Below are 12,442 nucleotides of genomic sequence, written 5' to 3' on the forward strand. Positions count from 1 at the left end.
AGACCAAATTTGTAAATATTTATTTTGTATAAAAAAATATATTTTTGTTCCGTACATTTGCTTTACAGTAAACTTAAACTTCTAATACTTTTTTACACTTACATTTTTTGAAGCGCCTTCTTAAAAAAAAACACCTAAGGCCTGAATTCCAAAGTGTTCATTAATTAATTACAACCAAATTCAGATCTACACTGAAAAAGGGGGATGACAGTTAACAGATTAATACTACTTTTTAATACTATTAAAACTTTTGAACAGTAGTGTATCTAATAGAGATTACAATGAAAAGCATAGAATTTGTGCCTCTAATGCTTTATAAATTTAATGAAATATCAGACTTTACTCTATTGGTGGAGTTTATACCTTTATATTGTTATAGACTGCTGAGTTATAATGAAGGAAGGGAAAAAATGACGGTTAAACAGCATGTGAGGTCTACTGCATCTGGAGAACATGTGAAAACACACACACACACACACATACCTAGTGCATATACTGTACAGATATGAAAATGTTCCAGGGTATTTCCAAAAGAGAGTTTATGACCTGGTCCATGTACAGTTTTAAAGTGACGTTATACTTCAACTTTTCACAGCGCATAAATACAACAGTAAAAGTTTTAAGACATTTTAAGACATTTTCCAAAGCCGTCTCTGAATTCCAAAGTCATCGGTTTTCTGGAGGTCTCTGATTTTATTGAGCGTTGGACTAACCACTAATCCTTCTATTCGACTTGCAATTTATTTACAATTTTTAAGCTTAAACATCATACACGTCATGTGGAGCACCATAAAGGTGTTGACTGCTGGTATTTTTTAACGATCTTTAAAAACTGCAAGCATACTGTCTTTCAGTAACTTAAAACCTCATACCTCGTTTTCCCATTTCTACGCACAGTATGTACCATTGTGTCGGTGCACACCTGGGGCTCATGTGGGCTCTTATTTGAGAGTCCTCTGGAGAGCTCAGGTAACCCATTGGGTCATGAAGTGCACACCTGGTTATTCAGACCACTGATTTACAGCACATAACACACCTGAGCTCTCACATACAGTATATCTATTCACATGAGTGGACAATGAAATCCGAGGACTGATACAGGGAGTTAAATAAGACAGACGGGTCAATCTGTACATAGTATAAATCTGTTATGAGATCTGCTCTGGGGTCAATGACAAAAAGACTGTCCAAGTTAAAGAAAAGAAAACACAAAGTTCTTCTAAATGAACTCTTTGAAATGAGTTGAAACTCATGTTTGAACTCATGTTGAAAAAAGTAAAGATTCTAAAAATGACATGTGGTGTAACCATCAAGTAAAAAATAATAACATATTTTCCTTCTAGCTTCAATAAAATGTAAGTGTACAGATATTAATGATTATTTTTAATTATAAATTAATAAATAGAATTCAATTTCACACCACATGACATTTTACACCGGAACTACCTTGCATTGTCAAATTACCGCAACAGTGAAAGCAGTTTATGAACAAACGTGAACGATGCTCGGGACAGTTGATGGAAAAGCACTTCAACGTCACGAAAGTTTAAGCCTTGACAAGAAGACGTGAAAGGGAGCTCATTTCATTACTCGCACGTTGTGTCTAAAGTTTTGTGATGCCCAGAAAAACACGTCTCGACAGCGTGTGAATGCTAAACTGAGCTCTATTTCATGTCTTCTTGCACTTGAGCGGACAAATTCACACAAAATTGTCAAAAAAATAGTGAGTATCCTAGTAAACAGTCGGTTATCTCTTAAGTGAAAGTGAACAGTTGACAAAAAGTAAAAGCATGTGTACAGTATGAATCAGTATTTTAGATCCGTGCATTCGCTCTTAAAGTGACAGCAGCATATTTATAATACGTCTGCGTTTTCGTGGGTTTGCGGATAATCGTTTGCACCTTCGAACCTATTTCGGCGAGTGCGTTCTCGAGACACCAGGCACTGTTTTGTGCGGATGGGCGGCCGGAGCGCGTTCAGGATTTTCTTGTTAGAACGGTGTTGTGTTAGCGGCCCCTAAGTTAATAACTAATGATCTTCGCAACGGAAGTGAATTAATCAATCAAAACTAACTTTAGCTGGACAATAACTTTATCATAGAGCTGTTGTAAAACCTAAACAATCTGTTACGGTAATATCTCTGTAAAGCTGCTTTGAAACAATATTGGTGACTTGACTTGACTTAATATACCTGCTGCTGAATGTGCTTTTTATGTTAATTAAACAACTAAGGACAAAGAAAAAAATCAATCAGCTCTTGACTGATTCACTTTTGTAACTTTAATAAGGATTAATTAATACGGATGTTTAATTAATACATTGAAGATGCAGTGTTATTTCACATTCGCTTATTTTATACAATTTTTGTACATGAAAACTACTGTTAGACCTAAGTTTACTTGTCTTTAATAATGTTTAATATTCACTATCAAGATTAAATCTGGAGGCCAAACTGTGAGCCTGATGGACTTCTTGGTTGTCTTTGAAATAAGTGCAGGAGCATTGTCTTGTTGAAAAATAACATCTGATCATTCCTCTTTAGATAACAACTTTTCATTAATGGGAAGCAAGCCATTCTGCAATATCATCCTGTACTCCAAAGCATTAAATGACTTTTCGCAGTGAAGAAGCTCACCAATACCAGCAGCTACTGTAAAAGGCTCTCCGCACAATGACACAGTCTCTTCCTCCCTGCTTCACAGTGCTAAAGATGCATTTATTATAATATTTCTCAGCAGATTTTCGAAGACACTTCTCTGGAACATCCCCATGCAACCCGTTTCATTGTGATTCATCACTCCACACACAACTTCCCATATTCTGCCAAAAACTTTTTCTGAGAAAGCAATTATAGTGCATTAGCTTAAATGTTGCTAATTTCCTGATCAATAATTTGTGGTTAAGACAATTAAAGTGTAGCCATTTTGGGCTTGGCCCATTTATATATATATATATATACAAGACTACATTACAAAATATTCTTTTTTAAGTATTCTGTTATGCTATTTTTGGTTACACTTTATTTTAAGGTGTCATTGTTACAGTGTAATTATATATTTAAGTACTGAGTAATATTAAGCAACTACATGTATTTAAACTACAAGTACTAAATAACTACAAGTACTAAAGGTTTGGTTAAAGGGTTAGTTCACCCAAAAATGAAAATTCTGTCAGTAATTACTCACCCTCATGTTGTTCCAACCATGTAAGTCTTTCGTTCATCTTCGGAACACAAATTAAGATATTTTTGATATTTTCGCCAGGACGCATGCGCGAGAACTGAGCTTAAATACTCCCAAGGAGTGAGCAGTCAGTAACAAGTAGTAGTAGAAGAAGAACGCCGTAAGCTCAGTTCTCGCGCATGCGTCCTGGCGCTCCCGTGAACTCTCGTCAGAGGCCCACATTGAGGAACACTAATAGTTGGATAAAGTCGTTATTTTTGTTGTTTTTCCGCACAAAAAGTATTGTCGTCGCATGATAAACTTAATGTAGTGCCACTGTAGTTACTTGGACTATTTTAACGATGTTTTAATAACTATTCTGGGCCGGTGAGTTTCGGTCACACTGGAAGCCTATGGAGGAGTCAAAATTCTGTCAGATTTCATCAAAAATATCTTAATTTGTGTTCCGAAGATGAACGAAAGACTTACATGGTTGGAACAACATGAGGTTGAGTAATTACTGACAGAATTTTCATTTTTGGGTGAACTAACCCTTTAAGGGGTTACTTGCATGTAATTATGCATAATTGACTGTTATTACTATGGTAAGTACATGTAACATATGTAACGACACTGTAAAATAAAGTGTTACCCTATTTTTTAAACTTATGTGCCCCAAAAAAATTCTAAAATAATTCTAAATCAGAAATGATGTTCATCAAACAAGAAGTGTCACTGTATGTAAGAATTGGATTGTAAATGTATTTTTGAACAGATTATTAGACAAAAAAATGAGTGTCATGTCATTTAATGTGGAATAACAATACAACACTGCACAAAAAAAGGTCATAATTCATTTAATTAAAAACATTCCAATAACTGCTGCCATGCATCTATGCTATTATGTGCAAGAAGCTCAACAGTACCAGTCCTCCATTATCTTCACTACACTTCTCTTTGTGTGTCCCTCAAAGGACAGAGTATAAGAGTAAATGAATATTTGTATTTTATTTTAAGATCCTTTAACAGGTACAACAAGGTTTCAATGAAAAACTTCACTTGGTGCAACAACACAGCTTGACATCTTGCAGTTGATCAGCACCTTCAAAAAAGACAAAACTGAGGCATGAGCCTCTCTCATTCTGAGCAGCGTTCCTCCGTCTGTGCTGCTGGAGGCCGGCCAAACCAGCTCCCTCTGGAAGGATAACCAGGCTCATATTTACTGCTTACTTCTAAAAACTGAGCAGACTTTGGTGGAGTCTTTCGTTGACTTTTCTCTGTGCTATTCCACAACAGCACAGTCACAGTCAGTATCAGACAAACTTTCACGAATCGTGCAGACTGTAAACTGTTTTCCGCATTCCATCATTTCTAAAAGAGAAGAGTATTATCTCCATAAAACCTAGGAAACTGGGGTAGAGGATTCTGGAAATTACATATAGAGGTTTTCTGTAAAATTCAAAGAAAAATAGGAGACAGATCATTAGTTTTACTCTAGTCCCAAATGTACACTTCATCGCCCAAAGGTATTTATGTTTCAAGGATTTTTATAACAAATGTCTTCTCTAAGACAGTCTGCTGGTTCTTAAGCTATGAAAAATCTCAAATGAATATTAGAAATGTAAAATCACTTCACATAAAAATCCACCTCAAAATATAAAACGTCAAATGCCTGGCCCATCAGAGAAGCTTGTTTCTAAAAATATGCCTCAAATTCCAAACAGGCTTTGCTTTGGTAGATAAAAGTGGAGTGAGGAGGGAAAGAGAGGGTGAGGAGTGAGAGATAGGTGGAGAAAAAAAATACATAATAAAATCAGATATGATATGTCAGCTTAAACTCTGATAAAATGTGTCGGCCACATGAAAGCCTCGCTATCGTGGGGCATCTTTCGTGGTCTGCAGGGTGCTATCTGGCTAAATAAGGTTCAGCAAAAACAAATCTAAAGGCAAAAAAGAGATTGCGAAACATTACGGAACCCAGACGGCTTATTCCCCCCACCAAATTCAGACTTACTCTGTGGTTGTGCAGTATTTTAAATGTTTCGCAAAGTCCCCCCAGGAGCTAAAGATTATGAGTGATCTGGGGCCGGATTCACGAAACATTCTTAAGAATAAAATTCTTCCTAACTGCCATTTTCTTATTTTCTTACATAAGAAAAAAGATAAGAATGGTTTGCATTACCAAAAACCTGGTTACACTTTATTTTAAGGTGTCATTGTTACAGTGTAATTATATATTTGCAACTACATGTGCTTACTATTAGGGTAGGATCAGGGATGTCGTTAGGCCTATTTTAGGGGGGCTGAAGCTACCCCAAAATGTTCCTAAGCCCCCCTAAATGATAATAAGAACAGCAATAACAATTCGATGTATCAAGAATTCTCTCTATAGCTCTGGTCTGAAGTTATGCACCCTCCCGCCTACACACACCGATACAAACGCGTTCACACCTGACCAAACGTGAATAGAGCGTCTGGCGCGAGTGATTTACAAAGACGCGTTTACTTTACGCGCGTCTGGAGGTCCTGCGGCGCGAATGAGGCGTTTAGCGTGGCGCGTCAATTTCGCTTCAAACTTTTGCTCTTTACGTGCGTCAGTTTAGCTCTGGACGCGCGAATGGATTCAAAATGTTCAAGCGTCCAACTAGACGCGAATTTGACGCGCTATTCGCGTTTGGTGTGAACGCACAGTATGGTGAAAGGAAGATTGGTACTGCTAAGTGTCGTGATACAGATCGAAACTGTAAGTTGTTTTTAATTACCTGCTTACCTTTAGCTACGTTTTCTTGAGGTAAAGGAAAGGGGATATTTTGGTTTGCTATATGGAAAACTGCAGTCTAGCTAGAGTGAACAAGCAAAATACAAGAAATGCTTAACTTAGCATGACATAAGTGTAGCTCTAGATGTGAGTGCAAAGATTTTGCAAATGCAAGTTACAAATACCCTGGGGGCTAAGCCCCCCCTGTCTTCCAATCCTAGTGACGTCCCTGGGTAGGATTAGGAATTGGTTGAGGGTTAGTTGCATGTAATTATGCATAATTTACTCTTATTACTACGGTAAGTACATGGACACTGTAAAATAAAGTGTTACCGAATTTTTAAACTTTCTTCAGAAGATTTTCTAGCCTGGCAAGCCAGACCTACATCAAGATGTTAGGTCTGGCAACTCACCATTGGCATGGCTCAATCCGAGGGGCGGGATAAACGGTTGTATCTCAAAATCCCTCGGCACGCAATAGGATAGCGCTACAACCAATCAGAGCAAAGAAGAAGGCTAGTTGGTATATTAAACTTTTGCCGTATCCAGTCGGCAAAACTCCGAACACATCTTCCTTTTTTTAAAATTACTTAAGTGCCGTTCTTTGCTCTTTTCTCAAAGAAAAGCTTAACTCCAAGTCCTCCAGAGTCGCGGCCAAAGCCGATTCGAAAGACCGCTGTTCGCCAGCAGTAGCCGCCATTCTTTGTTTTCAAGTAGCAGGGAACCATCGCAACTCTGTCGTCATTATGTTAAGCCCGCCCCGCCTACTCTATACACGATGTGATTGGCCTGACCTGAGTTTGGTTTTTCCAGCTCGAAAGTCAACAGAGAGTTGCTAGACCACTCTGGCTGCAAAATAAATTTTGCTGCCGCTAGGGTGCGTCTAGATTTCTAGGCTAAAGATTTTCGTGAATTCGGCCCCAGATTACTTACAAGATAATTACTTACAAAGTACTAAATGGTTTAGCTCCCCAGGACTTGAGCGAGCTCTTAACGCATTATAGTCCTTCACGTCTATTGTGATCTCAAAATAATGCACGGCTGATAATACCTAAATATCAAAATCAACTGCAGGAGTTAGATCCTTTTCCTATTTAGCACCTAAACTCTGGAGCAGTCTTCCATGTTGTTCTGGAAGCAGACACACTCAGTCAGTTTAAATCTAGACTAAAAACACATCTCTTTAACCTGGCATACACATAACACATTATCAATTTCTATAATTCAAATCATGTAAAATGGTTGTTAGGCTGCGTAGATTAGGTCAGCCGGAACCAGGAACACTTCCTATAACACCCGATGTACTCGTTACATCATAAGAAGAATGGCATCTACGCTAATGTTATAGTCTCTCTGTTTATCTCGAGGTTCAGCCGGATCCAGATCAGATGAAGAGGACCTGGCCCTAGACACGACAGCAACGCAGCCCTGAAGTGTCAGCAGAGACCGTGTCAATATCCCCTGTAAAGGCCTCATCAACACGACAAAAGTTGTTTTCCTCTGCAGAGATGAAAACGTTATCAAAATGATTCCCGTTCACACGGATCCGCGGAAACGACTAAAAACACTGTATTATGCATGCCAGACAAGTAATTGGCGATGTCACTTTGTAAAGAAAGACTACGCGCCCGCGCACATACGCGTTCAAACACGCAATACGAATGTGCACGACGTCACCGTTTTCACAGATTCACGCTTGTGAAGTTTACACGGAGATGATAACGGTATCGCTTTCAAAAACGTGCACTTTGAAACTTACTTCAAAGTTTGCGTTAACGCCATTGTCAAGTAAATGAACAGCCAGAACGCATTAAAAGTTTTCTGCTTTCAGTTGAAAGCGGTCGTGTAAACGGCCCCTAAGTTAATAATTAATGATATTTACAACGGAAATGAATCAATTAAAAACGTAGGCTACTGAAGCTGGAAAATGACTTTCTTCTCGAGCTGCTGTACAACCAAAACAATCTCTGTTGCATTCATTTCTTATTATCACTGTAAAGCTGTCTGAAACAATCTGCATTGTAAAAAGTGCTATGAAGGAGACTTGACTTGACTTGACAATCCAATCAAATCTACAAATCTTAAAAAAAATTAATTTGTGGTTTTACTCAGAAAAACATGACATAACAGAAGTGAAATGGGTTGCAAATGTTTGATGTTTTATATATTTTCACAGCGGTGCTCATTAACGGTGTAGCTGGCAATCCAGAGGGACAGACTTTAATGAATCCTCTGTGTAAATATGAGATTTGTTATTTATAGGGATATATTCTACATAAATATAAGCAAGATATCTCTATAAATAAAAGAGAAATCATATATAATGACAGATTTAGAGTCATTAATCTTAAAGTTTTATTAAAGTTCGAAAACTTTTTCCAAATCATATGAAACAAACATGAGCATATCTTTAAGAACTTTCTGCCTATTTTTGTCCTTTTATTTGTCATTGACAAGTTCTAATTATGCATTTTGATTACATAATACAATTCAGCACAAAAAGTACTCAGGATTCATAAGCAAATAGCTATATGCCCATAACCCAGCTGTTCCCACACTTCCTCTGTTTACGGCTTTCGCTGCTAGTATTCCATAACACAAGCTACTCCCACAGAGAGAGCACGGGAACATCTGCATCTTGTACATAAAACATCTGGCATAGATGTTTCTGCATTCTGGACAATAGAAGCACATCCATCTATGGGATTTACGCAGGGCTAGGGACTCTCACGTCTACGCATTCCTCCAAAGTCCTGCAGACAGCGGGTTAATCTGTCTGCGGTATGCAGGATCTGCTATGTCAACACACTGGCATGCCATGGAGAGAAACACCTAAGGAACCATTAATCACTTCAGGACTATATCCTCCCAGATGAGCTATGACAAAAACATTCACCTTCATCTGGACAGATTGACAGACAGCTTAAAGACTGCAAACTAAACAGACCTACACAACACTGATTGACAATGACAACGCTCCAGATTTAGAGCTGTTTTAATGAGAGTGGAACCCACGTAAAACTGTGGACAGACATGGACAGGAAGCAAATTTACCCAGTGTTACGTTTCTCTTTCGCAAAAAAACAAAACAAAAAAAGTCTGTACACTGTAAATACAGATGTGTTTCCGAAAGCACCCCCACAACAGATGAGAATACCACATGCCTCTGGCAGACACACTGCTCTTTTCAGATGCTAAATTGGTCTTCAGTATGGATAAACAACACTTGGACTGTTGGCTCATTTTCATAAGCAATTTTGCCTCGTGCTTTAATATATCATGACATTGTGATAGAATATTGTTCCAAAAAGTGCAATTATCGTCTATTACAGCTTTTGTGTGCCCTCATTGCAGACATTTTCCACTTAAAAGTGAAGGAAATTCCCTATAGTTAAAATTAGCCTAAATCAAAGCGGCCTGGTGAAAACTGTAAACTGACTTCTCTTAGGTATATTAATAGTTCTTTAGTGGTTTGCACTGTGGGGTCTAACTGCTTCGTGTTATTCACACTTTCACTCCACTCAGCCTACACACAAAGTTTCCAACTCTCTCTCTATCTCTCTTTCTTTCTCATGTTTTATGACTTCCTGTTGCAGGATTCATCACTAAAAGTGAATGAACAAGGTTGGCCAAAGTGAATGACACAGGCAACATGTCCATTCATCCAGACAGACAGACAGAAGTGGGTGAATAGATAGATAGATAGATAGATAGATAGATAGATAGATAGATAGATAGATAGATAGATAGATAGATAGATAGATAGATAGATAGATAGATAGATAGATAGATAGATAGATAGATAGATAGATTCCATTTGCTAAGCTAATTGAGGGGAACTGTTGGTAACAGAAATTCAAAGCTATTAGTTTCCATTCTGTGTTACACACACACACACACACACACACACACAGATAAACTGTCTGACAACATCCTTGTTTCATGACTTCCTCTGCCTGAGGTTGTATATATGCAGTCAGCACACAAATATTGTTCAGATACTGGCATTACTAGAAGCACACACAGGTGTTCAGAGTGGGAGTCTGTTTACGCCCATGAATGAGGTGTCAGCACAGTCATGCATCTGTCATAACATGTTGTCTTGGCAATGGGTACAGTTTATGTTTGGTTACATCATATTACGATGACATTATTTTGTGGAACAGCACAGTAAGAAAGGTCGTACTAATCTGTTACCAACAGTTAGTCCCTGACAGTAAAATGTTACATGGTGCTATTTATCCGAGAGGCAACTGGGTGGTTTTTTTCTTGTTTTTTCCCCCCTTTAATTTAATGGTAATTGGTTGAATTCAGCAGTTATGCAATTACATTTTGGCTGTTTCAAAGTTAGACCATACAGTTGTGGCTTTGGATCAGGCTATGAGGACTCAAGGCTTCACATTATGAGAATCCTCACTGTTGAGGAATTGAAACCTGAAATATGTTCGATATGGCATGAAAAGAAATGAAACAAGGAATGAAAACCAATGGGGAACCACTTATTGTCATTTTCATATTAATTTCATTAGCTCTAAGAATCATGGAATAACCTATAAACTTCTGATTTTGAAACCATGTTAGTGTTACAAGTACTGCATTAATGTTCCATTCCCTCTATAGATATAATGTTGAAATAAGATTTCATCTTTTGAAACAGATTGGCTAATACTTAAATAAGGCTGAACAGACTATTGACTCACTATGAATGATTAGCACTGATACAATTGTAGATGTGGTGCAACTTGTTGTATCTCAGGGTCAAACTGAAGAGTAAACTCATTGCCGAGGTTAATAAAGGATAGGGAAAAAGACCTTATTTCAGGACGTTCTTGAAAACATGAGGGCAGTTGCTTCACTCACATAACAAATCAATAAACAGGGTATTAGAACAACTGCGCAAAAGCTTTCAACAATTCCAAACATCTTCCAGTAAAATTACACTGCGGTGGCTTGATTTTATTGCTTCTTTGTAATGGGCTTCATCACAGTTGAGAGCTAAAGGTAATTAACACATACAGATCTGCGCCCTGAAGCAACCTGCAAATTTGCTTGACAGCACTTTGAAAGCAGTGTTGCTATTGGGAATCGATGTGCTTTGGAGTAGTTCGCACACAGAATAAAAAAAGTTGCTGCCTTAAATTTCTAAGTACAATCAACTTGGATGTTTAAGTCGTTTCAACTTAAATCATATAAAATGAGTTGAATCTTGTTGAACTTATAAAAAAGAAAGTTGAAAACTGCTTAACTTAATTTGATGAGTTAAAGCAATGTAAAAACATGTTGTCATAACTTATTGATCATATTATTTTTTACAGTGAGGACCAATCTCTGATAAGCAGGAATTGAAATTCTTCGCATAAACCAAATCCCATTGTTCTCTTCAATGGCTCAGAGCAGTTTCAGAACTGAAATAAGTCGACTCATCTGGATTTCTAGAGTAAAAAAAAATTAAGTTCTCTCAGGGGGAGGTTAGTTGGTTGTCTCAGTGAGACACTGAATATGAGCTCCAGAAGACCAATACATTTTTAAAGTGACATTGAACTTCACTTTTAAATATAAAGGTTCCAAAAGGGTTTTTTGACAGCGATGCCATAGAAGAACCATTTTTGGTTCCCCAAAGAACCTTTCAGTCAACAGTTCTAAAAAGATTTTTTTCTTAATGTGAAGAACATTTAAAAAATCTTAAGAACCCTTTTCCACTATAAAGAACCTTTTGTGGAATGGAAAGATTCCATGAACGTTAAAGGTTCTTCATGGAACCATCAAAGCCAATAAAGAACCTTCAACTGTTCAAGTGACTCTTCTGAGATCGAAATGCAATTGTCATTAGAGTACTCTGTAACTTTCTCAGGGATCTCTTTAAGAATTATTTTATTTTAATTGTATTTTTTTTAGAAGTTTGGACATCCGTGTAAAAGGATGAGCATTATCACTTTAATATCTACTACATAACATCATCATGCAGGTGTTACAACAATCTCATAATATGATCATGATGGGCTTTACAGGTCTTCCCAAGACCAAGTTGACACTTTTTTCTGAAGCAAAAGATGCATGTTAAGAATCAATTAAACAGTATAAAATAAGCAACATATATGCATTATGTCTGTCGTAACAACTCAATATGTTTATCATTATATGCCACATAGGAAGAATGTACATCATCAAATAGTAGATCGGCGCACAAAACTGAGCTCAAACTCACCTTGTCGCTGGACAAGCAGACAGCTGCTGAAAGTGTCAGGAATATCCAAATGTTCCTCATTATTCCCCTTAAATAAGTCTTTCGGAAAGAATTCGTGGATGGCACTCGTCTGCGCTCCTTAAACCAGCTTCTCTCTTCGGTCTCTTTTACAGTTTCACCTAAAACAAAAACGCAAGATCCTTTTCGAGAGATGTTTGGCGTTTTGATCCACCTGATCAAACTTCTCGTTTGCCTTTCCAAACTGGAACTACTGAGAGAGTGTTGATGCGATGTTGATGTCTCGGGTCCATGTGAGGCAGCGAAGGGAGAGAGAGGAGG

At 37.7% G+C, this 12,442-nt stretch overlaps 1 protein-coding gene across 1 annotated transcript in view; it reads right to left on the minus strand.

Annotated features, from left to right (window-relative positions):
- The window catches only part of LOC311306838 (syndecan-2-A-like), a 31,708-nt gene extending 19,266 nt beyond the window's left edge, over positions 1-12,442 (minus strand). The window contains exon 1 of the mRNA XM_084435426.1: positions 12,125-12,442. Coding sequence (XP_084291552.1) covers positions 12,125-12,184 — 60 coding nt within the window. The 5' untranslated portion in view covers positions 12,185-12,442. The remainder of the gene's footprint in view (positions 1-12,124) is intronic.

This window comes from Rutilus rutilus, assembly GCF_951802725.1.
Source record: "Rutilus rutilus genome assembly, chromosome: 17".
In the NCBI taxonomy this organism is placed as follows: domain Eukaryota; kingdom Metazoa; phylum Chordata; class Actinopteri; order Cypriniformes; family Leuciscidae; genus Rutilus; species Rutilus rutilus.